This window comes from Sporothrix brasiliensis (assembly GCF_000820605.1).
Source record: "Sporothrix brasiliensis 5110 chromosome Unknown Cont18, whole genome shotgun sequence".
Classification (NCBI taxonomy): domain Eukaryota; kingdom Fungi; phylum Ascomycota; class Sordariomycetes; order Ophiostomatales; family Ophiostomataceae; genus Sporothrix; species Sporothrix brasiliensis.
Genome location: NW_024467137.1, coordinates 2041482 through 2068723, shown reverse-complemented (window position 1 = coordinate 2068723; position 27242 = coordinate 2041482). Strand labels below are relative to the sequence as shown.

Sequence of the window (27242 nt, the reverse complement as noted above, 5' to 3'; positions counted from 1 at the left end):
AATTAGGACCACCGTGTCCCTTTTTTGGCGAGATCGGCCGGCACTGCGACCCAGCAGTCGAGATTCGGGATCTGGGCGACAAAATATCGCTCTGACCGCCCACCCGAAGGCCGTCTGCCCCCTCCCGACCCTCCGTACATCCTCGTCAGATCAGAGGACATGTCTGACCAGGACACGTCCTTCGAAGCCCTCGCCGCCTCTCCCGGCGATTACGCCGTCCACTCTGAGTGGATGGGTGATTCCCCGCCCGCCTTGACCGTCGACTTCATCCAGAACCCTCACAACCAGATTCATCACATCCATCAAGTAGGCGGGAACCAGAATCCGCAAGCACATAAATCTCGGGGTTTCGACTCTGCCACCGCCGGCGGCCCCGGCTCCGGCAAACCAGGCATCGGCAAAGACCGGCTTTTGGCAGACGACCCATCGCTGGCGCTGTCACAACAGCAATCCATCTCCTCTCCCGAGTCCCTTTTGTCCTCTTTCCAGGACTCGTCCTCCGATATCTCTTCTTCCAAACAAACATCCTTGACGGCCTTGTCCAGCCTTGCTGGCGGAACACCAGCAAAAAAGAGCCGTGGGCGGTCGTCAAAGGGCTTCACCGTAACGAAGGCCTCGTCCAACCCCAGCCGCCCCGCGGGCGCCGCAGTACCAAATCCTGCAGCGCGGTTGCACCAACAGCAAACAGCATCTGTCGGAGACGACATTATGATGACGGATGAGGGGCTGCGTGCAGGTGACGACCTTGGCGACAGCACACAACAGAACTGGAGTTTCCGAGATTACCTGCGTCTGGACGACGACCAAGACGACGACGAGGACGACCATAACCAGTCTATGAACACAGAGAGCGACGGCTTTGCCACGATCGACCCCAAATCCATCCAGAATACCCCAGGATTCGGTGGTGCCGAGGACGCGTTAAACCAGGAAGCAGCTGCCGGTCTCCGCGCCAGTCTCAAGACAGAACCAACCGTCGGCTCGGACTTGAGCCCGTACAGCGGCGGGCCCTCTCCTCTGGAATTCGTGAGCGCAACGAGTAGCCCGACTCCCGACGACCTGACGATCCCCGCCTTCAACACGCCGCAGCTATTTTCTTCGGCGGTGGCCATGTTTGGCCAAGCGCCCACCGACAGTGCCACAGAACAGCGCCGCAAGGGGCACAACAAGGCAGCATCGGTAAGTTTATGCTACCAACGCTTATCTCCCTGTCTAGAATTTGCTCATGCACAACTTCGGTTGCTTTCTAACACAGCAGCAGCAATATTCTCTAAGCCAGTCTATGAACAACCTCAACACGGCCGCGTCGCGTGAAGTTTCACCCGTCTCCAACTTCGTTTTCGGCCAGGGCCCGTCGCCAACGGCATTTATGCAATCCTCGCAGTCGCCAATTGATTCCAACGATTTTCGATTTGGATTTTTGGGAAACGGTGGCGCCGATCCGATTCAGATGGCGTCCAACTTCCTGTTCCCGGACAGTATGCCCGCGAGCCCGACGTCAGGTTGGCAAGGGAATGTCCCTCAACAGCAGCAGCTTCTGAACAACGTAGCAGCACAGATGCCAGTGTTCCAACAAGGCCCGGCCGCTGCAACAGCAGCAGCAGCACCGTTGAACAACCAGCGACAACCGCTTCGATTCTCCGTCGGTATTGAGCCACACAAGTCACGCGTTGAGACACAGATTCCCGTCACGATTCTGCTGTCCTCCTTGCCACCGGACGTCACAAAGCTCCACCTACCACCCCACACCATCTCGAAACCCAAGCTGCTCGCGAAAAATGCACCGGAGCACTCACCCGACACACTTGAGCTGCACACCATGGTCGTTTGTACGAGCGCCATGGCGAACGAGGCCAACCGGCAACGTGCCCTTGAGCGTGCTGCCGCCTCTACGTATGGCCCTCAGGCGCGACCCAGTGATGACGCCAGTGGCGAGGGCGGTGACGACTGCCGTCCGGCGGACGGTGGTGAAGTCTGGATCTGCAGCGGCTGCATCCAGAGAGAGCGAAAACGCGCCAACCGTAAGAAGTCCAAGAAGCCAGAAGACGATGAGGGCTGGAGCCGTGACGAGCATCGGCGCATCATTATTTTCAACACGAACGAGATCAAGGACTGGCAGCACCCCACGGCGGCCACGAACATGGGCCCGCAGAGTGAAAATGCCGCCATTGTCATCCCAATGCGCATTACATGTTACTGCCGGCACCACGGCGAAAAAGCTGGCTTCCAGGTGATCTTCACGTTGAAAGATTGCCGCGGCCAGGTTTTGGCGCAGACGATCTCGCGGTCCATTATGATTACCGACGATCACAAGACACCAACTGCTGCATCTGCTGGAAGCGCCTCGGCAGCGCCCTCAGTCGTAGACGGTGATGCCTCGGCTGGCGATGTTGCAGACACATCGAAGACTTCTTCTGCCACAACAGTTGCACACGCATCCGGCACAAAAGCTGCTACCAAGACTGGCAAGAGCAATCGCACCTCCCAGTCGTCCTCCGACCCCTCTGCACTTAAACGCGGATCGGTTACATTCTCGGCTCCAGAAATCGACAAGGCAAGCAGCTCCAATGCAAACTCATACACCTCGGCTGCGGTTGCGGCCGCTGCCGCCGCCTCTTCTTCGGTAGCGGCGATGGCCCGGGCGCTCTCGAGACCAGCCTCGCCGGATGGGCTCAAGGGTCACTCAGCCAAAAAGCGGAAGTCGAGCGCTGGCGTCCCTGGCGCTCCGGGCGCCGCAAAGGTGCCATCGGGGCTTGCCATGACCCGTATCGAGACGTCCCCCCAACCACAACAGCCCACCCAGCAACACGTGTCCGACTCGGGAAGCCGTCATGCTGCCTCTTCTACGTCGCCGGTGGCACAATTCTCCAACAATTCTACGTTCTTGTCACCGCCGTCCGGATTTGTGCCTGATACAATGGCTGCGGCTGTCGACATGGCTCTCCGTGCCGGTGGCTCGGGCGACCCCGATATTGACAGCCTTGCTGGAATCGTCCCGATGAACGCGGATCCGATGCCAACCGGCCCGTTGACACCGAACAGCCACACCGACCAGACAGCCGCGTATATCAATGGCAACCGGTCGGGAAGCTTCGACAACATCGGTCTCTCGCAGACGCCCATGTTCTCAGCACCAACTTCAGCCCACCCGAGTCGCGCTCCGAGCCCTAACGGCCTCCGGGGTCCCATGCACATGTTCCAGCAGCAGCTCTTCCAACAGCAGCAGCAGCAATTACAACAGCAGTTGAACCAAGCACAGTTCTCCCAGCAGTTCCAGAACGGGCTTTTCTCGCTGCCTATGTCGCTACCTCAGACCGATACGACACCGACTTCGCAGCCGGTTGTGCACAAGATCATCCCGGCCGAGGGCCCCAAATCTGGTGGCATCGAGGTCACAATCTTGGGAAGCTCGTTCTACCAGGGTCTCGATGTCATGTTCGGTGACCAGCGCGCAACGACAACAACGTTCTGGGGTGAGAGCTCTTTGGTGTGTCTTGTGCCGCCATCGTCTATTGCCGGCCATGTTCCCGTCACGCTGCGCCAGTCAAACCAGCGTGGTTCGGCTCAGCCGTTCGCTGCCAATCAGCAGCGCATCACATTCAAGTATCTTGACGATGACGAACAACAACTTTTACGCGCCGCTCTTACTGTCTTATCTAGGAAGATGACTGGGAAGATTGAGGATGCGCAGGACGTGGCCCGACGGATCATCGGCAGCGAGACATCGACCTGGGGTACATCCGGTGGCGGAACCAGTGGTGGCAGTAGTGCCGGCAGCACCCGCGGCGTCTCGGGCAATGTGGCGGACCTGGCTTCCAGCACCGGTGGTCCCAACTTTGAGACGCATCTGCTCAAGGTTTTGGAACTGATCGACCTTGACGACTCGTCTAACCAGACGCGCCTGAATATGCAGCGCCGCACCACTGGCCACAGCATGCTGCACCTGGCCTGCGTTCTTGGTATGCACCGGTTTGTGGCTGGCCTGCTCGCCCGCGGCGCCAACCCCGATGTCCGTGACAACGGCGGCTACACCCCCCTGCACCTGGCCGCCCTCAACAACCAGCCCGAGATTGTGCGCCGCCTGATCCATGCCGGTGCCGACCCGACGATGCGCACGCTGTCCGGCCTGACGGCGTCGGAGGTCACAGCCTCACGCGAGGTGCTTCGTGCCATTAAGCGGTTTGAGCGCCACGCCCGGTCGCGCAGCGGCGGCTCCCTTCACAGCCGCACTAACAGCGCGGCTTCGCTACGGTCTCTGTGGGAGCCCATGAGCATGTCGACGATCCGCCGCCGTGCATCTGGCGCTGGTGAAGAGGTGGAGACGGGCGACTCGGAAGACAGCAGCCGTGCCGAGGTGGATTCCTCGTCATATGCCGCCTCTGGTGACGACGAGGCCAGTAATGAGCAAGAAGGCGACGTGGAATGGCTCGATATGCGGCCTGGCTCACGTGTCATGTCGCGGGGCTCTCTGAGCATCCATGGCCGACGCGGCGTCCGTGACACAAGTCCCGACCCCCTCGCGGCGTCAAATGCAGCTGCAGATGCGGCTGCCAGAGGAGACAATGTCCCCGCGGCACTGGCATCTCCGGCGGCCGCTGCCGTGTCTGCCTTCAAGGAACAGCTGTCAGCACACTTCCAGCAGCTCATAGCCCAGATCCCGCAGATCCCCAACAACCCGCTGCCCGACTACTACCAGGCCTACCTCAACTCGGCGGCTTTCCAGCGCATCTCATCGCTGGTTCCGAACATCAACATCAGCGGTGCCATGGGCTCGCGGCCCAACTCGTCAGGTAACTCGGAGGCTGGTGGTGCACCGGGCACCAAAGAATTTGAAGGCCGCTGGTGGGATCTGTCGTCGCGCATGACTGGCTCGGCACCGCCACCTGCCTACGAGGAGATCTTCCCGCAAAATAGTGGCGCTATGGACACGAAACAGGCAACGGCAGCCGCCGCAGCGGCCGAGGCTGAAGCCGACACTAAGTGCGCAGCGCTGTACGACAACCAGCAAGTCGAAGAACTCAAGCAGCAGGCCGCTGCCGCCAAGACTGCCACCACCACGCAGATCGAAGACAACGGTGGGGAGATTGACGACGACGAAGAGTGCCTGGCTTCGACGCCTGTTCTCCAGATCGGCCGCAAGCACCAGATTACCAAGGAACAGCAAGAGAACTTCCGGCGCGTTCATAAGGAGAAGCGCAAGGGCCTGAGTTCTGACACGTTCCTGTACACTGTCTGGGTACGTATTCTTATGTCTTTTACTCTTTTGGGGTCTTCGCTTGGCCATTACATTATTCAGCCTAGACACTCTACTAACATTCTAACAACAGATTCCGATCCTCCTCGGCGTACTGCTTCTGTGGCTCTCTGGCGCCCGTGCTTGGGACTTTTTCCCATCTGTCACCTTCAACGTGCCGTACGCAACCAGCCTCAGCAACCCTATCCGTCCTACCAGCACGAATGTTGACAACAGCAACAAAGACAAAGACAATGTAGCTGGCGATAAGCAAATATTACCTGACCCTCCCGCTATGGCCGCGATTCCCAACAATGACGCACAAGACGTCCTCGGAGGGATCCACGGCATCGTCGTATAATCTCGTTGGCATGTTTCGACTCCACCGCAGGTCTGCCGATCTATTTCTACAATATTTGTTTTATCACCCCTGCCTACACATTCTTCCTCTTTCACGACTGCATCACTATTCTTCATCTTTTCACTTGTTTTTTCTTGGGAAATGGATAACTACATGGTCGCTCATCCTGGTCTTGATTTTGCTTTGCGCAGTTGATTTTTAACTTTCTTACGCTTTGTTGCTTGTCTTTTTTTTCACCTTTCGTTTGTGAACTCCCTTGATTTTGGCCCAGCGGCGTCGGCTGTATGTAGTACGTACGACTCTATTTTGTGCACTGTTTTTGGGGTTTTATTTTATTCTCTTGTATTGAGGCAGAAGGTTGAAGATCAGGGCCCTCATTTTCATTTTTATTATTACTATTCTATCGGGCTAGATTCTTTTAAATATCAACGAAGAAAAGGCTTGTTGCCTTTTTCTCACTTTATTTTTATTTTTTATTTTTTATTTTTTGTGCTGGTACGAGTCTTGTGTGCTCTTGGTACAATGCACTGTTTGGTATCTTCAAACTTGACTTTAACTACTCTGTATGAGTCAAGCTCATGCCATGGTGTTGATCTCATTTATTCCATGGAATTTTCATGAAAATTTATTGCTTGCCGTGAGAAAGCCCGTGACAGTGTGAATGAGAATCAATCCGGGTCTCGTTACGAGTTTTGAGTATCATAGTGGTAATAGGACAATTCAAGCCTTTACATCGTAAAGTCAAGACCACATTGAGAAATCTCATGTATAGTTTTCGTACGTAGAATTAATTATGTAAATAAAACAATAAGCTAGCGATCCACAAATCCAGACAACCGCCATAAACAAGATATTCCTTGCTCTTCTGTCCAGATGCCATTTTATTTTGTACTCCGGAATCCTCCCACCAATGACGTTGAAGAAACAAGTACAATGCAGTCCTCTCTTATAGGAGAAGCGACTGAAACTCCTCAATCCTCCCACTGATAAAACTTGAACGGTCCTTCAAGCAAAACGAAACACAAAACAGAAGGCTCAACATGTTACGAGGGCGTCATGCTGCCACAAACAGAGAGAGAGCAAAATACAATGAGAATGACGAAAAGAAAAGAAACCCCGCAAAACGAATAGTGTTTACTCGGGCGCAGGGAACTGGAAGCCAGGCGGGAAGACAGGCATGCCGTTGGCTCCCATGGTCAGGCCAAAGGGAAAGCCAGCTGGTGGTGCCGCGCCGTTGCCATTGTTGATTTTGCTGTCGCCCGGGCCGCCGCCGCCGCCATAGTTCAGCTCGTCACCAGCACCGCTGCCGTTGCCACGACGGTCGTAACTACCGCGATCGTTTCTATCGCCGCGGTAGTCACCACGCCGGCCACCCCGCGGGTTGATGGGCACGGAGTTAGCGTTGGCCATTTCCTCCTCACGACGGGTGGAGCGCGGGCCGTTGACGCCGCCGCGGTCGGTCTGCATGCGGCGGCTGATGGCTTTGGACGATACGCCGGCACCAATCTCAATGTCGGGCTCTTCGACGACGAGGCCAGTAGCGATCGGGCGGCCGCCACTGCCACCCCAGGGGGCGGTCAGGAGCCACTTGCGGTCGGCCTCGGTGAGCTTCGTGATCGGGATGATGCTGACACCCTTGGAGTAATCGCTGCAGTCGCGAGGGCCGAAACCGACGCCCCAGCGCGTGCGCAGGCCGAGGTCATCGGCGCCGCGGGAATGCTCCATGCCGTCTTTTGCGGCCTCGGCGTCAGCGCGCGTGTACATCTTGACAAAAGCGTGGCGCTTCTCCTTGTTGACAATGCAGGTCTGGACGTCACCAAAGCGGGTGAAAATAGCACGCAGCTCCGACTCCGGGATATTGACGCCACCAACAAAGAGCGTCCGGCTCAGCACACGGATCGTATTCTCGGGCAGGGACGGGTCGTGCTCGACAAACTTGGAGCCGGGCGAAGGGGGCTCGGGGTTGCGCGGGCTGCGCCGACCACCACCAGGAGGCGAGCGCTGACGGTAGTCACGGCCGCCGCCGTGCCCATGGTGGTCGCGTCCACGCGGCGAACTACGCCCATCCCAGTGTCTGCCAGGCGAGCGAGACCGAGACCGACCACGGCCAGGAGAGCGCCCGCCATAGTTGTTTGGGGGCCACTGCGGCGCAGCCTGTGCAGCACCGCCCGCGCCTGCAGCGGCAGCGGCGGCCGCAATAGCTGATGGGACGAGCGAGGGAGGGCCACCGGTGGCGGGTGCGCCGTTACCAACCTGGGCCAAGATGCCCGAGATCTGGTCCAGAGAAAGGCCCTGAGCCAGGAGAGCCTGGATAAACATCAGATTCTGCTGAACGTTGGGCGCAGCGCCAGGCTGCGGCTGCGGCTGTGGCGGCGGTGGTTGATGCGGCTGCTGCTGAGACGCGGCGCCAATGAGGCCGGCCAAACCGGCGAGGGCTGGCGGCAGTTGGGAGTTGGGGGCGGTTGCACCGGGGAGAGCGCCGGAAGCACCATACGGGCCCGGAAACGGGGTCTGCTGTTGCTGCTGCTGTGCCGGGGGCATCTGGAAAGGAGGGGGCTGCTGGCCATACTGTTGTGGTGGCTGAGCCGGCGGCTGTTGCTGCTGCTGGCCAAAGGGAGCTGCCAGTGTCGGCGGCGTGGCCGTCGCGGGCAGCGGTGCCGCGGCAGATGAGCTCTGCTTGGCCAAGTTGGCGAGAGTCTCCATAATGTTCGGTGGAAGGGCCGGAGGACCAGCAGGCGCTGCAGGTTTGGCGGCGCCTTGGGTCAGGACATTGGGAGGCGGGCTACCCGGCGGCGTCGTTGAGACATCTATAAAAGCAAACGGATGCGTTAGGTCGTCGCTCGTACGAGGTAAGGACGTGGTGAGCTGCAAACGGGAGGCGACCTACTGGATGCTGAAGCATTGAGCTTCTCCTTGAAAGATTCAATCAGCTGGGGAGAGAACGTCTGGCCCTTTTCCCAGATATCGACGAGCTTCTTGATTTTGTCCTACACGCAACGACGGGCGAATGTGAGTATGTGAACGAGGAAAAAGGACCAAAACAAAAGCGGCGAAACAAAATACGAAGCACAAAGGCAGACAGAAATGTGTGAGAAAATACGTCAAAATACGACGCACGAAATGCAATACGCGTGAGAGACGGCACTAGAGACACGAGACGGGATGCGAGTGCGAACAGGCAAGCTATCTCGCCATCTCGCCAGACGAATGGCGAGCAAAAAGAGGAATACGACAGCAAACGCAGCAAGTAGTACGTTTGTCGTCTCGGCAAGCTGCAGATGCAGTTTACATTTGCAACCATCTGTCCTCGACAGCAGGATGCAATCAATAGCCATCTGTGGGCAGCAGCAAACGGAGCAACGGGCCCTGTGGTCTCTGTGGTCGTTTGCCAGTTACTGGACGAAGCTACTCCTCGTCGCGTCTTTTCTCATGTCTCTCTGTTATCTCGTCCCCGTCCATTTGCTGTGTCATGGACGACGTTGTAAATATCAAAACTGTGACGTCTCAATGGGCTTACCTTCTGGTCAGCTGGGGCTGTCGACAGGATGTCGGTCATCAGCACCGGAATCAGCTCGGTTACTCTATTCACGCCTGCAGCATAGGTGCCGTCCGGGGCAGACCCGTTGACGGCCTGGCCCTGCTGCCGGGCCTGGTCCAACCACTTGCGGGTTACAGAATCTACGACATAGAGCACGCCGAGCTTGTGCGTGCCCGGCGTCTTCTTGAAGTGTGTGTATAGCTTTTGGATGAGGACGGATTCGGACTGGACAAGACGAACAAAAAAGTATGTGTCAGTAACTGGAGCGGTGACAAGGCAAAGACAAAGTCATAAAAAGCGTTCATAAGCATGACTGCATAAGACACAAGACGGCTGGAATAGAATTACCTGGACGTTGGCGACACACAGTGCCGTCAGGGATGTGATGCGTGACCCAGAGACGCCCGGCGGCTTGAGGCCCTGCATGGCCTGCAGGCCAGCCTCGAGCTCGGCCACTGGTGATGCCATGGCTCGGTGACGTGGGTGTGGGTTCTGTAAAGGTAGGTGTAGCTGTGGGCGTGGGGGGTGGCTGTCGTCGTTGGCAGACAGCGTCAAACGCCCGGCCGTAGTCTGCAGGTCTGCCTAATGCAGATACGTGCAGCAAACGGCTGGCGGTGAGAATATACGCGAGGTCGATCTGAGCCTCGGGAGCCTTTCTCAACTCGGTCGGTAGACGTCGAGGATACAGGTCTCAAGAATTTTGTCTTCGTAATAACGCTCGGGGGGATTCTTTGTCCCAATGATTTATGGCTTTTGAAGTCGCCGTGTCCAACGCCCCGTCTCTCTAATGCGCAAATAGTTCGCTGCGAGGTGCCAGTGCACAGATGCCACTCGTTTCTCCTGTTTCTCACGGATCCTGGCCAAGCCCGGTTACAGGCCCTCAGAATGCAGTTTACTGTAGCGGAGCTAGTAGCAAAACGCCAAGATGCACCTCTTGGCCTCTGGCCAATTTTTGTCTGTTCAGCGGTACAAAGCAACACAGCTAGAATTGTACGGGGGCCACAGAGATGCAGTGCCAAAGCTGCTTGCCCAAAATGTCAAAGCAGCCAACAAGTGGCAGAAGCTAGATTGTCGTTGGCGATGATCAGGCTTATGGAGCAAATTGTGCTGCCAGTTACGTCGTCAAGTTGCGCGGGCCACGAGAGCAAAACGGATGTTGCCTGGGGCCGTCGACGCTGGTACGTTATTTGAGTCGGGCTGATTTAGTTCTAGACGTTCTGGCCGATGTCGAGACCAACAACGATGACAGAGACCGATGGGTGTGATGATGGAATACTGAGGGTGAAAACGTGGGAGGCAAAAGGGAGAAGAAAAGGGGGAAAACTGGTGCTTCTCAAAATAGCAGGCCTACAGAGGGCGATGCGGATGGCCGACAACGTTCAAAATGACCACTGAGAGGATCTAAATACGCAAGACAAAGTAGAAATTATCGCTATTACAGTGTCGCAGACAGTTGCCGATGGTTGTCGATGGTTGTTGATGAAAAAGACGGAGAGGCGTGATGGCGATGGCAAAAAAGTGTTTGGGAAGAGGGAGAGTTTTCGGGCTGAGCAACAGCAAACAGAGAAGGTGGCGGGGGAAGAAAACCTTTCATGCCGGCAGACTGCCAGTTAAATCACGTGACTTTATTTCTCGATTAGTCATCTTTTAGGTTTGCCGTTGCCTTACGTCCGAATGCGACTAACTCGGCTTTCGCGAGGCTATTCGCATCGCAGCCGAACGCTGGCCTGCGAGTGGGTGTGTTGAATAACGCCTGCAATGCCAGCGAGGAACTGAAGAGACCCACTGCCAGCTACAGTACGGGTATCTTCACTACGACGAAGTGCTCGGTTTGCTTGTTGCCTTGCTCTTGCCTTATGGCATCCTCTTCTCGAAGGCGTGGCAGAGAAGCTATAAAGCAGCAGAAACTTTTGAAGAACAGCACACACGATTGCAAGTCGTCTGACGTCAATGCCTACCCGGTGACACTCACCATCGCTGGTGCCATTGTCGCGAGCCGAATGGCGCGGACACGGCCTATTGGCCCTCCAATAACGACCGCCAGCCAGCGCTTTCAGGGGCAATTTGCGTAGTAGTACTTGATTGCCATGTTGCGTTTTCCCGGAACCGTGAAGTGTAAAGACTTGTCTCGCATGCGAAAGGACATACGGGTGGAGTGGGTGTGTGGGTAGTAGTTGAATAACCATCTTGACAATCACAGCAAACTCGGCTCCGTAGATGCTCCGCAACTCGCTCCCTGGTCCGAAGCTGGCGCCTTCCTCCCGCGCCACCTGACCACGGACAGTCCAGAGAGGGCAGTCGTGGAAAGCCCATCGTGATACAAGACACATGGATTCGTGGCCGGGGATTCGGGGAAGCTGCGACTAACACGGAAAACACTGAAGAAATCGGAAAGATGGATAGGGCTCGCGCTTTGTCTGGCAGCGCGATTCGCTACTTCGCTCCTGCCATCCGTTGTGTTGACAGTCGCTCATAGCGGCTGCTCGTCCAAAGTAGTGTCCGTCGATGGCTTTTCAGTGGCTACAGGCGCCGTCATTCTCTTTTCCAGTCCCTATGCTAACTTTTACGCCCCTCTCTTTTGCTCCTTAGCGTGTCCCCTGAAGTCCGGAAAGGCCAGGCCCCATTTTTATTTTATTTTACCACTCACCTCTGCGACAGAGCTACAACACTTGCGGCCTTTTTGTGTGTTGCAGTGTCGTTCATTATGAGCGACAGGTGGGGGGGGGGTGTTTTCGTGTTGAATTTTTTTTTTCTCTTCTGATTCTTGACCCAACGACGCTCTGGGCCAGCCGTCCCTTCCTTGCCTTGTTCCTGCTGTCTATACTACTCAGGCCCGGGCCTGGCAGGAACAACACAACAGTTCACGCCCCTCCACCTTCCGAGTATCCCCTTTTCCCTAGCGTTTCCAGCACTTTCCCGTGCTGGACAAAAAAAAAGTGGCCTAAAAACCTGCCGCTTCCCTTTTATCCCTCGACCTCTTGCTTTGAAGCTTGCTCTCTTTTCCCTCCCTCCCTCCTCTCACGAACCAACACCTCCTCTTTTACCCTCACAACAAACAAACACACAACCGTCACAATGGCTTCCGCTATGCGCCTGAGCTCAAGTGCTTTCCGCACTTCCCTCCGGGCGTCTTCCGCTTTCGGCGCCCGCTCCACGGCCTTCAACGCCGCTCGCTGCTACTCCGCCAAGGCCCAGGTACGTTGGCAATGGTCGGCGGTTCCGACGGGCGCATTGGTGCCCATGGCCGGTCGTCGGTGACAATTGGGTGCCGACGGCTGCGAGAAAACGAAAAACGGCTGACCGAGATTCCAAAATACAGACCCTGAAGGAGCGCTTTGCCGAGCTGCTACCCGGCAAGATCGAGGAGATCAAGGCCCTCCGCAAGTACGTGTCTCCTTTGTCGCTCGCATCGCGCCGGATGCTTGTAAAGCCCGCGAAATTTATACGCAAACACACACACACACACACTTACACCTACTGACAATGGCTGTCTAGGGAGAGCGGCTCCAAGGTCATCGACCAGGTCACCCTCGACCAGGTCTATGGCGGTGCCCGCGGCATCAAGGCCCTCGTCTGGGAGGGCTCCGTCCTGGACGCCCAGGAGGGTATCCGCTTCCGCGGCAAGACCATCCCCGAGTGCCGTGAGGTCCTCCCCAAGGCCCCCGGTGGCACCGAGCCCCTGCCTGAGGGTCTCTTCTGGCTGCTGCTGACCGGCGAGGTCCCGACCGAGCAGCAGGTGCGCGACCTGTCGGCCGAGTGGGCTGCCCGCTCGGATGTGCCCAAGTTCGTCGAGGAGCTGATCGACCGCTGCCCCACGGACCTGCACCCCATGGCCCAGCTGTCGCTGGCCGTCACCGCCCTCGAGCAGACGTCGTCGTTCGCCAAGGCCTACGCCAAGGGCATCAACAAGAAGGAGTACTGGGGCTACACCTACGAGGACTCGATGGACCTGATTGCCAAGCTGCCCACCATTGCCGCCCGCATCTACCAGAACGTCTTCAAGGGCGCCAAGGTTGCCGCTGTTGAGAAGGACAAGGACTACGGCTACAACTTTGCCAACCAGCTCGGCTTCGGCGGCAACGCCGACTTTGTCGAGATGCTGCGCCTGTACCTGACCATCCACTCCGACCACGAGGGCGGCAACGTCTCGGCCCACACCACCCACCTGGTCGGCAGCGCCCTGAGCTCGCCCTTTTTGTCCCTGGCCGCCGGCCTCAACGGCCTGGCCGGTCCCCTGCACGGCCTGGCCAACCAGGAGGTGCTGAACTGGCTGCAGGAGATGCAGAAGTCGATTGGCGGCGACATCAGCGACGCCAAGATCACCGAGTACCTGTGGTCGACGCTCAACAGCGGCCGCGTCGTGCCTGGCTACGGCCACGCCGTCCTGCGCAAGACGGACCCCCGCTACACCGCCCAGCGCGAGTTCGCCCTGGCCAAGATGCCCGAGGACCCCTTGTTCAAGCTGGTCAGCCAGGTCTACAAGATCGCCCCCGGCGTCCTGACCGAGCACGGCAAGACCAAGAACCCCTACCCCAACGTCGACGCCCACTCGGGTGTTCTGCTGCAGTACTACGGCCTGACCGAGTCGAGCTACTACACCGTCCTGTTCGGTGTGTCTCGCGCCCTGGGCGTGCTGCCCCAGCTGATCATCGACCGCGCCGTCGGTGCCCCCATTGAGCGCCCCAAGTCCTTCTCCACCGAGAAGTACATTGAGCTCGTCAAGAAGCTGTAGAGCACTGTCTCTCTTTGTGTTTTTTTTGGCTTATATTTCACAAAAAAATAGCGAGTTTAAATTGTCGGTGTGATCATACGGGGGAAAGAATCCACGTTTGATGCAGGGGTGTTTTTGTGTGTATTTGGTGGCACACGCGGGCGTGCGGGCGCGTGTGCGCCCAGGGTTCTGTCTTCGCATGTATCTCCCCCCTTGTATGTGCCCGAAGGGAGGTCCGTCTGTTGTTGGCCGGCGCATGTCCTTTGTGGCATGTTCTGGTGATACCTGGGCGGAAAAGCTTAAATTGTAATTTTTTACCCTCTCCTTTTCTAGACTAGAATAGACACTTGTGATGAATGGACGACGGAAACGGGAGGGGACGGTATGGAGTACATACCCTACGGGACCTGTTCACGGATGTCGCGCTCACATTTTCTTACCTTTTGTGTTTCCCCTCCGATGGACATTGATTTCTCTGGCCCAGAATTTACCAATCTCAACTTTCTTCACAACCATTCTATTACTCAGAACCAATGACGATGCAGCGTCAAGAAGAACCCAGTGCCGTAGGTTTCAGAGTGCCTGTGCAAATTAAAATCATTTGCGAATCTACACACAAATATGAAGTAGTCCGTTCAAAGGGGTCACGTAACTGATCGTCGCTCCGGAGTCGTAAGACGCAAAGAACGGTAGGCCACGGAGAGGGCTGCAGCTTTTGTGCTTTGCGCCTTCGGAATGCAAGACGAAAACACACAAACCCAAAAAAACGAGTTTACCCCAAATATACATCCGTAAATGACAATGTACTCCACGGCCAATTCGACAAGCAGCTTTGCCAGCCGTTTTATTTTTGGGTGCGGAGAAGGTCTTGGTCTGCCGTCCACAAGTCCAAGCAAGACAGAATGGTGAAAAGTCCGTACGGCGACGCCATGAAGCTCCAAAAGCAAAAGCCCTAGCTTTTGGGTACCTCAACAAAACCTTGAGCAGTTGATGGCTGGATCAAATGCACACCAGGGCCAATGGAGGTGACAAACTCGGCCCATCCACAACTACAACTTAGTTAAGACACAAGAAGCACGTCTGTCCTTGCGAATGTCGCACCTTTGTCATGGACGCCTTGGCAGTGTGCCTACTGCAACGCCACCGTCCTGATTTGAGTGCACAAAATTCCCAGGTCTGTTCTGTTTTCGGGGTTGGAAACATGAGTTACGAGGCTGTCGTTGCTGTTGAGGACAACGTGCCAGTCGCATCCCTAACTTTTTATTGGGGAACAGGACGAAGTACGTTCGAAAGTGACGTTTGTTGGGTAAAAAAGGCGGGGCAGGTGCCAAAGACGGGACACTAAAAGGGAAGCCACGGAAGGTACGTATACGTAGAACTTTCCCGGTTTCCCACTGTAAAGCTAAGTTTGTCCAGCAACCCAACAAACGAAGCAACGCTTTTCCACGCTTTTTTGGCCACCCTCGGTGTCTTTACCCCAATGGGCCAGCCAAGCAACTGAACTGGTGCCGTCGATTTGGGTTGTGCCAACCGCCCAGCATCTTTCACACCGTAAACTTACAATTTGTGACACAATGCTCGTCCCATTCGTGGCAAGTGCGTTCCTTCTCCCTGCGATATTCGTAAAAGAGACGGTTTGCCATCAAAAGAGGAAAGACCTTAACACAGACAAGAGAAGGAGCAATGCAAAGAATAGAGCGAACAATTTACGCAGCCAGCTTGTTGCCTCCTTTGGATCGCGCCTTCCCGTGTTAACTTGTAGGACTTTTGCACTCGGTCTCGGCCAGACAGAAAGAACGAAAGTAAAGGGGATGCCTCCTTCCCCCTTTTTTTCGACCCCTTCTATCCAGTGTCTCACCGTCTTTTATTCAGTCGTCAGACATTCCAATCTTCCCCATAAGCCTCACAACATTCTCGGTTTCCTTCTGTTCTTACTTCACATCGCGCCTGTCCGTAACCTGCAACCTGCACACTTGCAATTCCCCCATCTGCTTCTTCCGAAACGGACATACATTACCCTTTCGAACAGCATCGCACGAGCTACCTAGCATCGCCTGGGCTCCTCCAAGTTTGTAAGTGTCGCTCTCTCTTTGGGCCGTCTTGTCAGCCACTCTCTGGGCAGTTTTCCTCTCATTCCCTTCCCTTTCCTTCGTTGGCAAAAGCACGTCGGCAGCATGCCAAAGGCTGCCAAACGGAATCCCATAGCGATGCCCTACCCGCAACGGCCGAGCTCGTCTGCTGGCTGCTCTCTTCTCCAACAAGGCGAGGGGCCGTTGGACATTGCAGAGATCTCTCCGTCGCAACAGCCCTCTCCGCTCGATCACCTCCGCATCTCTATTCTATTGTCGGTCTTCAGAGTGCAGCCCTTCACCAGGACCATTCGAGGCTTGTTTGGAGCGCCACTTAGGCACTGGGCTCTGCTTATCCTTACGGATTTCGTGTTTGATGGCTCAGAAAGCTTACTTCTTGTGCTCCCCGTTACTTCTGATTGGGCCTCCGCCACGGAACTAAAATTCGTCGCCCTGTCTTTGCCCCTTGGAAGCCGCGGATTGTTCCTAGTCATCAGAAGAGATGACACCGCAGGGTCCCAGCGACGTTCGGTGACACGTGCTAATGATATCGCCTGCGGACCTTCTGTCGCCACGACCTAACATCTCACTGGCTTATCCCACCACCACCTGTTCTCCTGTTTACTGAGTATTACTGTCCACCCCACACCGCTAACATGAACTCTGCCCCAGCACTCAGCAGCTCCGTTTCTTCCTCGGCTTATCATCAACTGCCCAGAGACGGCCCCTCGTCCCCCACGAAATTCCGAACGATAACGATCTGACCCTGATTCGCAAGGCCTTTTTTCACCACCAATCACCCAGGGTCGCCCAAAAAGCCCTCAAGCTCCAACAACCGCGTCCACTCTCCAGCGCTTTCCTTCCCTAGCCATATATCATATATCCTCGGTCGTAGGATAGTCCGACCCGCTACCAGCATCAGAAGCAGCGTCTCCGCTACCCCAAACTTTACTCCCCCCCCCCCCCAAATTAGCAAAGAAGCGCCCTCTTGCCTTGGTCAGGCCCGTCTTGTTTTGAACATCACGATTGTTCGAAACAACTTCCTCGACGTTTTTCAAACTTTGCGCTTTCTCCCCTCCCTTCAAACATTCACCATGTCGTCCGCATCCATTGTTGCCGCTCCCGCGGCCCCGCAGAAGCTTGAGAAGAAGCCTATCAAGTTCTCTAACTTGCTTCTCGGCGCCGGCCTCAACCTGTTCGAGGTCACCACCCTGGGCCAGCCGCTCGAGGTGACCAAGACCACCATGGCCGCCCACCGTGGTGACCGCTTCGCCTCTGCTATCGGCCGCATCTGGAGCCGTGGTGGTATTCTTGGCTGTACGTATTCTTTTTGTTCTTCTTTTGTGTTTTGATCGCAATTTGCTTCGTTTTCTGTGCTCTCGCGCCCTGTGTCACATGCCAATTGTCAGCGCTGACACTCATTTTTTCTTCCCGCCTTTCACAGTCTACCAAGGTCTGATCCCCTGGGCATGGATTGAGGCTTCCACCAAGGGCGCCGTCCTTCTCTTCGTCGCCTCCGAGGCCGAGTACTACGCCCGCGCCGCTGGCGGCTCCGAGTTCGTCGGTGGTATTGCCGGTGGCGTCGCTGGTGGTGTCGCGCAGGCCTATGCTACCATGGGCTTCTGCACGTGCATGAAGACGGTTGAGATCACCAAGAGCAAGGCTGCCGCCGCCGGTCAGGCTACCCAGGGCACCTGGGCCACGTTTATGGACATCTACCGCCGCGAGGGTATTCGCGGTATCAACCGTGGTGTCAACGCCGTCGCCATTCGCCAGATGACCAACTGGGGTTCGCGCTTTGGCCTGTCGCGTCTGGCTGAGCAGGGCATCCGCAAAGTCTCCGGCAAGAACGAAACCGAGAAGCTGGCCGCCTGGGAGAAGATCCTGGCCAGCTCTCTGGGTGGCGGTCTGTCTGCTTGGAACCAGCCCATCGAGGTCATCCGTGTCGAGATGCAGTCCAAGAAGGACGACCCCAACCGCCCCAAGAAGATGACCGTCGGCAACACCTTCAAGTACATTTACGACACCAACGGCATCCGCGGCCTGTATCGTGGCCTGACCCCGCGCATTGGTCTCGGCATCTGGCAGACCATCTGCATGGTGGCCATGGGTGACATGGCGAAGACCTACGTCGAGAAGCTGACCGGTGAGAAGGTCACTGCGAAGCACTAAGCAACCCAGGGCCGCACGCCACACGCCGCACGCACCGAGTCTCTTCCACGCGCACAATCTCATCCTGACTTGCCGCACTACAAATCTCTTGTTTTTGACGCCAATCTGACTTTGCTCCTTTTACGTTCCTTAGTCGTCGCCATCCAACAACATCCACCTACGTAAAAACGTAGGCGAGGCACGACCGTACCGAAGAGAAAACGAGAAGAAAAACACAGACAGATGAAGAGGACATGATACCCGAGGCAAATGAGTGGAGAGAAAGTCATCGGGGCGAGTGTCGCAAACCAACCTCCACAAACAAAAACCATATCAGCGTTTAATACCAGGCGCGCCAGCGACTTTTGAGCATTTGTGCCATTTTTGCTATTGTGTTTCTTGTTTTATATCGCCAGCTTGCAGAGGGAACTGAAAGACTGTAAATGTCCCAAGGGCCTAAGGAAAGGAGAGGAGAATTATGAAAAGGAAAGAAAATTTCATCACAGACTTTTACTTGTTTCTGACGTTCAAAAGCACCACCAGCTTCAAACCGGAAAACCAAACGGAAATGGGTGGCCAAAGGGTACGGCGGTGTGATATATAGAAAAAGTATTCTTGATAACTTTATAGACTTGTTTAATATTCTTGGTTTTACAAATCACTACACTTCTTGGAACCCGGTATCATTATACATTAATATTGTCTATCCATCAATCGGCCCTCTGCCCAGCCGTTGCCTCCAGTAATATATCTCGGATGAAGCCCGCAACCAAACCATCACATCATTCCGCTTCACCTGCAAGACACAATTGCTTTCAATCGTCAACTCAAGTCGAAAACCAATAAACACAATCCGAATACGCCGCGCAAAAACTATGCTCTACATGTAGTATATGGAAACCAAACAAAAGCAGAAAGACACAACGACCCAGATCGACGTTTTTTGTTTTCCATTCATGTCGTCCTCTTGTCTTCTTCATCCTCGCCGTAAAAAACGTCCTCTCTGCCGCGACGGATCGAGTACTTCTGGACCCGGGCATCCACACCGACAAAGAGACTCGTGCCTTCGTGCGGCAGGGAAGCAAAGCTTAGGGCCGCAATGTGCGGCCGTGTGTGCTTGTAACCACCCCGTGTGACTCGAGTATCAGGGTGGACGTCGCTGTCGCCCACAACTGTAAAGGGCGCTCGCGCTTCCTCCGTTTCCTCCATCGAAATACTCTGGCCCAAACTCAACCGTTGATTCACATTGTCCGGCGTGGGCCTGTAGACGCGGTCAATATCGCTTGGGTGGTGTTGCACGCGCCAGAGACCTGGCGCGTGCAGACGCTCGCCATTCCACAAGGAAAAGAGCCCCAGCCCGCCTTGGAGTCCCGAGGCCGTCGACTTGTGATCTTCCGCGGCAGCAACAATGCCCAGATTGGTGTCCACGTCGAAGCCAATGCCCATGAGTCGGCCGTGGTTGTAGTAGTCAGAGTAGCGGAACAATGGCTCGGCAGCTGGACTTCCGGCACGCTTTCTGTCAACAAGTGACGTCCTGCCACTGCTGCTTCTTGGCGTCTTTAAATACCGCAAGTCGTACATGACCATGGCGTCCCATAGGCCAGCAGCAACCACGTGGTATTCGCCAACGGAGCGGATGTGTGCGACAGCATTTGGGCTATTGCCGAGTGCATTGGCATTCGTGCCAAATGGGCGCCACGACGGCTCACGCAAGTCCACAATCCACGGCACTGGGTTGCGACCGCCAGCCACGGCAAGGCGCGGGTGGTTGTTGACAAAGTCCACGCAGGTGATTAGGCTTGGTTGGGATCGTTCTGGTCGCCTCTGGCTCGAAGTGACTGTCCCCAGATGTCTTTGCCGATGCATGAACAGCCCATTTGGTGGGAAGCAGCGTATGTCGTCACCATCTATCGGAATATGTACTCGATCATTGTGATTTGCAGGAGGAGGTATAAAATAGCGCACGTTAACGTCAGTAAGGCGTGTGACGGTTTCAATGTCGATGGCGCGCAAGCCATCTCCTGTCCCAACCAGGCACAGTGCATCGTGGCCTCGAGGCGACGGAGAACAGGCGTACACGGAATCGACAGTACGCTTGCCAAAGATCTTGAAAACAGGTTTGTTGGTATTCAGTGGCAGTGAACGTGTCGGCGTCATGATATCTAGTTACAAAGACAAAATAGCCCAGTTAGAATAAATGGTGGAGATAAATAAAGTCGGCGTGTACAAGGGTCCGCCTCAGCGCGTTGCCTGGACTCACTGGGAAGGCTGTCTGGGCCGAGTTGCCAGGTGACATCGTCGGAGAGCGAAGTTTCGTCTCTGATATCCGGCTTAAAAAACTGCAGAACAGGAGCCTCCGCTTCCCACTGGAGGTGTGGGGTACAAGAGGTGACAATCAAGTTTTGAGAGGCCTCGTGGAATCCAATAGTCGTTATACCTGTCGCCCGTATGCCTTCGGGGCATGTGCGTTCATGCGCGGCATATCTGCCGAACGGGGACCGCGTTGGCCAGGAACTCACAACGCTATCAGAAAAAAGAACATTTAGTAGCAACACCTAAAAGCAGCACCTTGGGTCTCGGTTCTGTTCAAGATATACAACACACCTTTCGTTCTCGTCGACCATGACATACTGTCCCTTGATCGTGCTATTGTTGCCAGTGGAATAGTCTGTGGTGATATTAGCAACGCAGCCACGGAAGCGCACCAGGGGGCCGTTTTTATTCTTATTTTTATTCTTTTTTCTTTTTGTAAACTGACCTGTATAGACAATGCCCAGGCCTGGAGGTTGCTCGTTGCCGTGCACGTACATCGCTCTGATTTTTGTCGCAGCCAGGACCGGAGGCTGACCTATGGCCGCAGAGAACGGCCGGGCCATTCTCCGCTCCGGGTTGGTTCCAAGAGTTGCCCACGCATGTCGCGACAACCGGTTAAAATTATCAACCTCAATCAACATGCCACTGGCCTCGTTTAGAACCGGTACGGCGCCCTTGAACTGCAACTCGCGAGCAAAGATGGACGTTGCAGTAGTCGCATGTGTTTGACCAAATGTGCGGCCGTCGCTGGCCGTAGCACTGCAAGGAAGCCCAGTCACGGCCGCCTCGTGAGCAAGAAGAGGGTCCCGGATAAAGAGACGCTTCTTCTCTTCCACATACACAGCATCGTCGACTTCGTCATCACCGGTGCTGTGTCGTGCAAGGAAATCGTATATTGCATCTGGCGGCTGCCGCGTGAGCGACCCGCGTGTCGACTCGCCACGCTTGGACTCTTCAAAACGTCGGCCCTTTTGCCGTTTGGGCCATTTCCCCCCGCGTCCATGCAAGCGTCCTTCGCTGCCTTCATGCCGGCGGCGACGTTGCTCGACGTACTTCTCCCGGACCTGCTGAAATTGCACCTGCTCCTGAGACCAAGCTGCGCCCTCTGGAGCTGTGCCGGTTGCTTCAATCTTAAAAAATTTGCCTCTGGCCTCATCTAAGCCGGTCAGTGTCAGCAATCTTTGATGTCAAGCGGCCATAAACACTTAAAATTCGGTATCGGCGAGACTCACCCCAATAGTGACCGGGAAATGCAAAGGGAGCCGGCATGGTGATCGACGACAGTGCAGGCGGCGCTTGGTCGTCTTGGCCGTCGAGAGCCACTTCAAGTCATATCGAACGGCCGGCAACAGAACTCTGCAGAGGATGTGGTTCTATATCTTGGACAACGTAAGAAATAATACGTCTCGAACAACACGAACCAAGACGGAGCCAAGATATGTTTTAACCTTCCATGTACATCGTCTAAAGGCAAGTGCCATTTTCAACAGAACGAGAAAGACTCAACCGCTGGGCCAACACTGGCATATTGCAAAATATAGCGGTCGGCTTTAGCAGTAGTCTATAGCATCACGTGATATTTCCAAAAGCACTAAAACACACGCCGAAACACGTATCCAGACAGCGCATTACAGTGTCTAATATACACAATGTCCAAGGTAAAAATACAGGTGAGTTAGTAATCAATCATAGAATCGAATCATACTTCAACACATCACGCAGTGAATGTCATCCAATTTTACGATTTTATTAATTAGTCCCGTCTAAAAGAGTCTCGTCAGGGGGTATGGGCCTCATCTCTTCCCTCTTCAGATCAGAAAATGTATAACACAAAGAAAAGAAAAAACGTTTGACGTGTTTAGAGACTGGCTCTCAGCGAAAAGAGGGAATAAGCAACCTGCGTAGGGGGCTCTGCCTTGCTCTCCGATCCTCTCTATTTATATTCTCCCACCGTAGGGGACGAGGAAGGGATGTGTGTAGTGAAGACCAGCCTCGCGCAAATGCCGTCCCCCCATCGAGGGGGTTAGTGTCAAGACACACAAAAGAAGCATGAAAGATCCTTATTACATAGGAAGCCTCCATAACCTCCACACAAAAATGAACGGGTGCAGAGGTGGCCAGGGTGTTGGTGGTTTAGACCAGCACGGAAGGCGTAGCAGTTTACTGCGACTTCTCGTGCTGGGTGGAGACACGCTGCAGAGACACGACTGGGAAAAGATGTTAGTCAAGGAACAGAAACGCAAGTGTGAAAGAAAAACGGAGAAAGACGACATACCAAAGTCCTCGAGCGACCGCTGCTTCTGGTTGCCCTTGGGGCTCTTGCCGTGCATCAGGTTGTCGAAACCAACGCTGTCCTGGAGCAGGTAGTAAACACCACCCATGATGCAGAAGACACCGAAAGAGAAGATCCAGATACGGACAACAGCGACAATAGAGGTCTGCTGGCCGTGCTGGAAGAAACCGAACAGGGTGAAGAAGGTGGCCAGCAGGTCGACGACCAGGATGGCGCCGGTCAGCTGCCACGAGGGGATCGACGACCAGAAGGGACCGTTGGCACGAGTGATGAAGATCAGCCAGTTCTCCGTCAGGGAGACCTCAAGGAAGACGACCTCATCCAGGTTACCAAAGTTCTGGACAATACCGCCGTTGGGGCCGTGCGCGTACATGGTCGTGACCGTGATCCAGGTACCGACAGCCAGGACGACACCAAGCAGGACGGACATACCCCAGAGCTTGGGAAGGTTCCACTTGACGGGGGTCTTGGAGAAGGGCGCGTTGTCGTAGGCAATAGCAAGGGTGGCAACATCAGCGAAGATGGCAATGAAGACGACCAGCTCAATGTTCAGCGAACGGTTGAGGATGGCAATCCACAGACCAAGGTAGATCTCCAGGTGGATGGACAGGGCGATACGGTAGACAACGTAGGCGTACATGCGGTGGAAAATCTGGCGGGAGGTCTTGAGAGCATCGATAATGGCACCAAGACCGGGGGCAAGGAAAACAATGTCGGCAGCGGAGCGGGCAGCGTCAGAGGCACCCTCGACAGCAATACCGGTATCCGCCTTCTTCAGCGAGGGCGCATCGTTGACACCGTCACCAGTCATGGCAACGAGGTAGCCACGCTGCTGCAGGATCTCGACGACATTGTACTTGTGCTGGGGGAACACCTCGGCGAAACCATCGGCAGCCTCGACGAAATCGTAAACCTCAGAGCCGGGCATGTCACCGCCGCCGCCCAGACCCAGGCGCTCAGCGTTGTAGACGTTGGTACCAAGACCCAGCTGGCGGGAAGTCTCGCGGGCAATGCCGACGGCATCACCAGTAAGCATCTTGATGGACAGACCCAGGGACTTGGCCTCGTTGATGGTGCGGGCGGTATCGTGACGCGGGGGGTCAGAGCAGGGCATAATGCCGAGGATCTCCCAGGCGCCCTCACCACGCTTGCGGGCAACACCGAGCGAACGGAAACCACGGGTAGCAAACTCAGCGACCTTGTTCTTGTAGGCCTGGTCGACCTCCTCGGGGATGGGGTGGTCCTCCTCGACGGTCTTGAGAACGAACAGAGGAGCACCCTTCACGCAGGTGATGCGCTCGCCCTGGGGGGACTCGACAATGGCGGTAACCTTCTTGCTGACGGGGTCGAAGGGGAAGAAGTTGATGACCTTGTACTTGGACAGAACGCTCTTGGCACGGGGGTAGTAGCGCAGGGACTTGAGGAAAGCCTTGTCAATGGCATCAATACCCTTCTTCTTGCGCGAGGCAGCCAGGCAGGCAGTGAGCATCAGGTCCTCAGGCTCGACACCGGCGACGGTGTAGGGCTCAGACAGGGAGAGCTTGTTCTTGGTCAGGGTACCGGTCTTGTCAGAGCACAGAATCTCGACACCAGCCAGGGACTCGATGGCGGACAGCTTCTGGACGATGGCCTTCTTGCGAGCAAGGTAGGCAGCACCGACAGCCATAGTGGTGGTGACGACAGCGGGCAGACCGACGGGGACACCAATGATGGTGATGGCCAGGGTGTACTCGAGAATCGTGACAATGGGGTTGGAGCGGTAGAACGACGACACCCAGACGATCAGGTTGGTGAAGATGACCAGAACCAGCAGAACGGTACCGATGCCGTTGAGCACCTCCGTGAAGTGACCGGTGCCGGACGAGGCGGCATTGACGAGGGCGGCAGCGCGACCGACAAAGGTGTTGTCACCAGTGGCAGTAACGACGACAAAGGCCTCACCACGCTTGACGGCGGACGAAGCGTAGCACTGGTCGCTCTTGTGCTTGTCGACAGCGAGAGACTCACCAGTGATGGCGGACTGATCAACCTGCAGGAAAGCATCTTCGGTAACGATGCGACCGTCGGCGGGAATGATGGTGCCCTCCTCAACCTGGAGAATATCACCGGGAACGACCTCGGGGGCCTCAATCTCCTTCAGGGTGCCGTCACGGAGGACAACAGCCTTCAGGGCCAGGGTCTTCTTGAGCTCGTCGACAATGGAACCGGCCTGGAACTCCTGAACGAAACCGACAGCAGCGTTGAGCAGCAGCAAGGCAATAATGACACCGAAATCGACCCAGTCCTCAAGACCGGCAGCCAGGACAGCGGCAGCCTAGGAGAAGCAAAAATTGTCAGCATTTCGCCCTTGGACGTTGATGAGATACCGGTGATGCCGGTGATGCCGGTGATGCCGGTGAGATGCCATGTGGATGGGGATGTGCGTTTGGATCGACAAAAATGTTTTGCCGCTGGAAACATCCCAAGCCGTCGAAACAAACACACTCCCACTCCTCCCTTGCGTCGGAAAGCAAGTGGATAAGCAAGCTTTCAGACACGGGACAGGGCAATCAGCGACATGGGGGAGCTCCAAGCAAAGGCGGGGGCAAAACAGGAATTGGCGGACTCCCACTGGCTGCAACGCCATGCAGGCGCATGCAGCTGCCCCAATCGGAGTAGCTAAAACCCGTTTTTTGTAGTGCGCGATTTTTGGAGATAGCCCAAAAAATGCGACCGCGCAGAAAATCGGCAACCAAAACAAACCAGAAGGCGAATAACAAAACATGCAAAAATGAAAAGGGACATTTGAAGGCACAAACGTAGCGTGTCGACACGGAAAAAAAGAATAAGAACAAAAAACGTACCTCCATGACGAACTGGATAGGACCAACAAAGTAGCCCAAGAACTTGAGAATCAGGTTCTCCTTCTCCTCCTTCATCTGGTTCAGACCGTACCTGAAAGGGGGCTTGTCAGTAACTCGGGTCTTGCAAAGACGTAGTGCGAAACCGAGATGTTGGTTCTGCGCAATCCCAGCGGCTGAAACTTACTTGCGACGGCGAGCAACAACCTCGTGGTCCGTCAGACCAATGCGGGTGTCGGTCTGGAGCATGTCCTCGGGGATGACGCGGCCACCGTGGACGTTGGACTCCTCCTCTTCGTCATCTTCGTCGGCGCCGTGGCCGTCGTGGGACTCGAGGTCCTCAATCAGGGCATCGATGTCCTCATCTTCCTCCTCCTCCTCGACCTTGGGCTTGACCGGGGGAGCGGCAGCGGCAGGGGCGGCGTCGCCGGCACCGGCCTTCTCGTCAAAGTTACCGCCGGGGATGTCGGTGTGCAGCGCGGGCGCCGCAGATGTTGACTCCGCCATTGTTGATGGTGGGTTGTGGGAGAGAAAAAAGGGTGTGGTGTTGAGCTGTCTATACGATGATAGAGATATTGTGAGAAAACTGGAGGCTTCGAAAATACGACGCGTCCGTCTTGCAGCTCAAGGACAAGCCACGGCTTAAAAAAAGGGGAAGGGGAAGGGGGGAGGGAATCCCAGAAGCGGGATGAAGCTTTTTTGCGCGAGAGATGGGAGAACGCAAACAGGGATGGGGGGATGTGTGGGAAGAAGAAAAGAAAAGGGAAGAAAGAAGAAGAGAAGAGAGGTGAAGGGAAAGAGACGAAGAAATGAAAGTCTGGGTAAAGGATATATAATAAGGCTAGAGAAAAAGAGAAAAAGAGAAAACGAGTGGAAACGACCGCGGCGCGCGTTATTTCTGTGCTCGCGCTCCGAGTCGTAGTGCTACTGTGTGGGGGGTGAGAGGAAAACCTAGCACTGCTAGCTCATCGACAGAGACGAAGAGACGAGAAGAGAGAAAAGGCGAAGGCGAAATGTCGGGATGGCGAAAGGTGAGCAGGCTGGCAGGGTAGGGAAGTAGGAACATGGGCCACGGGCCTTGGGGGGGACATGGATACAGGGAAGGGACGATGGACCGATGGACGGGGGTGTGTGAGGCACACAGTGCTGGAAACAGTGCGTGGTAATGGGCGTGAGTGTTTTTTGGGGGGGTGACAGCGCTGGCCCTTTTTCGGTCGCTATTCTTTTCGGGGCCATTCTATTTTTTTGGGGCTTTTTTTTTTTTTTTTTTGCGGCTGGCTCACTAGGGCCGGAAGAACGCGGGGGTAAAAGGCGTGCAGTGTAAGATACAGCAAGTGGAGCCCACTGGCGCTGGGACAAGAGGACCACTGCAAAGAGAGAAAAGAGCCAAAAATGGAGGTCTGTTTTGATGAGCTAATAAGCACCAGTGGGTACAGGCGAAATTGGGACGTTCCGATATGTGGGAAACAGCGCTGGAAGCGCCGGAGGATGGAGGAATGCGTGCTTTGTTGACGCTGTATTTGGGCGCCATGGGTGCTTTGCAACCAGCGATTATGTGGTTTGGGCCGTGTTTTGATCACTTGATGGTTTTGTCCTGTTGGTGGATGACTGTATGATATGGTTCCTGGTTGTGCGAGTACCTGCCCGTTCGAAAAGTGAGTCTCGACAGGCGCTGAGGCCACACGGAGGAGATGCTGGGGAACCGAGCGCAAGCGATCGTGCGAACTGGCTCA

At 55.5% G+C, this 27242-nt stretch overlaps 7 protein-coding genes across 7 annotated transcripts; 3 read left to right on the top strand and 4 right to left on the bottom strand.

Annotated features, from left to right (window-relative positions):
* Positions 1–159: 159 nt before the first annotated feature.
* On the top strand, positions 160–5594 carry SPBR_01188 (membrane-tethered transcription factor; the record flags this gene model as incomplete). Its single annotated transcript, XM_040759499.1, has 3 exons — positions 160–1179; positions 1259–5236; positions 5328–5594. The coding sequence occupies 3 exons, from the start codon at positions 160–162 to the stop codon at positions 5592–5594; spliced, it is 5265 nt and encodes a 1754-aa protein (XP_040619565.1).
* Positions 5595–6728: 1134 nt separating this feature from the next.
* SPBR_01311 (protein NRD1) lies at positions 6729–9600 on the bottom strand (the record flags this gene model as incomplete). Its single annotated transcript, XM_040759622.1, has 4 exons — positions 6729–8401; positions 8482–8581; positions 9112–9357; positions 9481–9600. 4 exons carry the CDS (start codon positions 9598–9600, stop codon positions 6729–6731), a joined length of 2139 nt encoding a protein of 712 aa, XP_040619564.1.
* A 2607-nt stretch (positions 9601–12207) lies between these two features.
* Positions 12208–13864, top strand: SPBR_01597 (citrate synthase; the record flags this gene model as incomplete). The annotated part of the gene is made up of 3 exons (XM_040759907.1): positions 12208–12327; positions 12452–12516; positions 12628–13864. 3 exons carry the CDS (start codon positions 12208–12210, stop codon positions 13862–13864), a joined length of 1422 nt encoding a protein of 473 aa, XP_040619563.1.
* Positions 13865–17006: 3142 nt separating this feature from the next.
* On the top strand, positions 17007–18084 carry SPBR_01859 (DNA replication protein YHM2; the record flags this gene model as incomplete). The annotated part of the gene is made up of 2 exons (XM_040760169.1): positions 17007–17229; positions 17357–18084. 2 exons carry the CDS (start codon positions 17007–17009, stop codon positions 18082–18084), a joined length of 951 nt encoding a protein of 316 aa, XP_040619562.1.
* A 933-nt stretch (positions 18085–19017) lies between these two features.
* On the bottom strand, positions 19018–20220 carry SPBR_01799 (uncharacterized protein; the record flags this gene model as incomplete). The annotated part of the gene is made up of 1 exon (XM_040760109.1): positions 19018–20220. The coding sequence occupies one exon, from the start codon at positions 20218–20220 to the stop codon at positions 19018–19020; it is 1203 nt and encodes a 400-aa protein (XP_040619561.1).
* Positions 20221–20494: 274 nt separating this feature from the next.
* On the bottom strand, positions 20495–21645 carry SPBR_01828 (uncharacterized protein; the record flags this gene model as incomplete). The annotated part of the gene is made up of 3 exons (XM_040760138.1): positions 20495–20547; positions 20822–21532; positions 21609–21645. 3 exons carry the CDS (start codon positions 21643–21645, stop codon positions 20495–20497), a joined length of 801 nt encoding a protein of 266 aa, XP_040619560.1.
* An 891-nt stretch (positions 21646–22536) lies between these two features.
* On the bottom strand, positions 22537–26016 carry SPBR_01249 (H+-transporting ATPase; the record flags this gene model as incomplete). Its single annotated transcript, XM_040759560.1, has 4 exons — positions 22537–22583; positions 22652–24983; positions 25513–25603; positions 25697–26016. The coding sequence occupies 4 exons, from the start codon at positions 26014–26016 to the stop codon at positions 22537–22539; spliced, it is 2790 nt and encodes a 929-aa protein (XP_040619559.1).
* Between the last annotated feature and the right edge of the window lie 1226 nt (positions 26017–27242).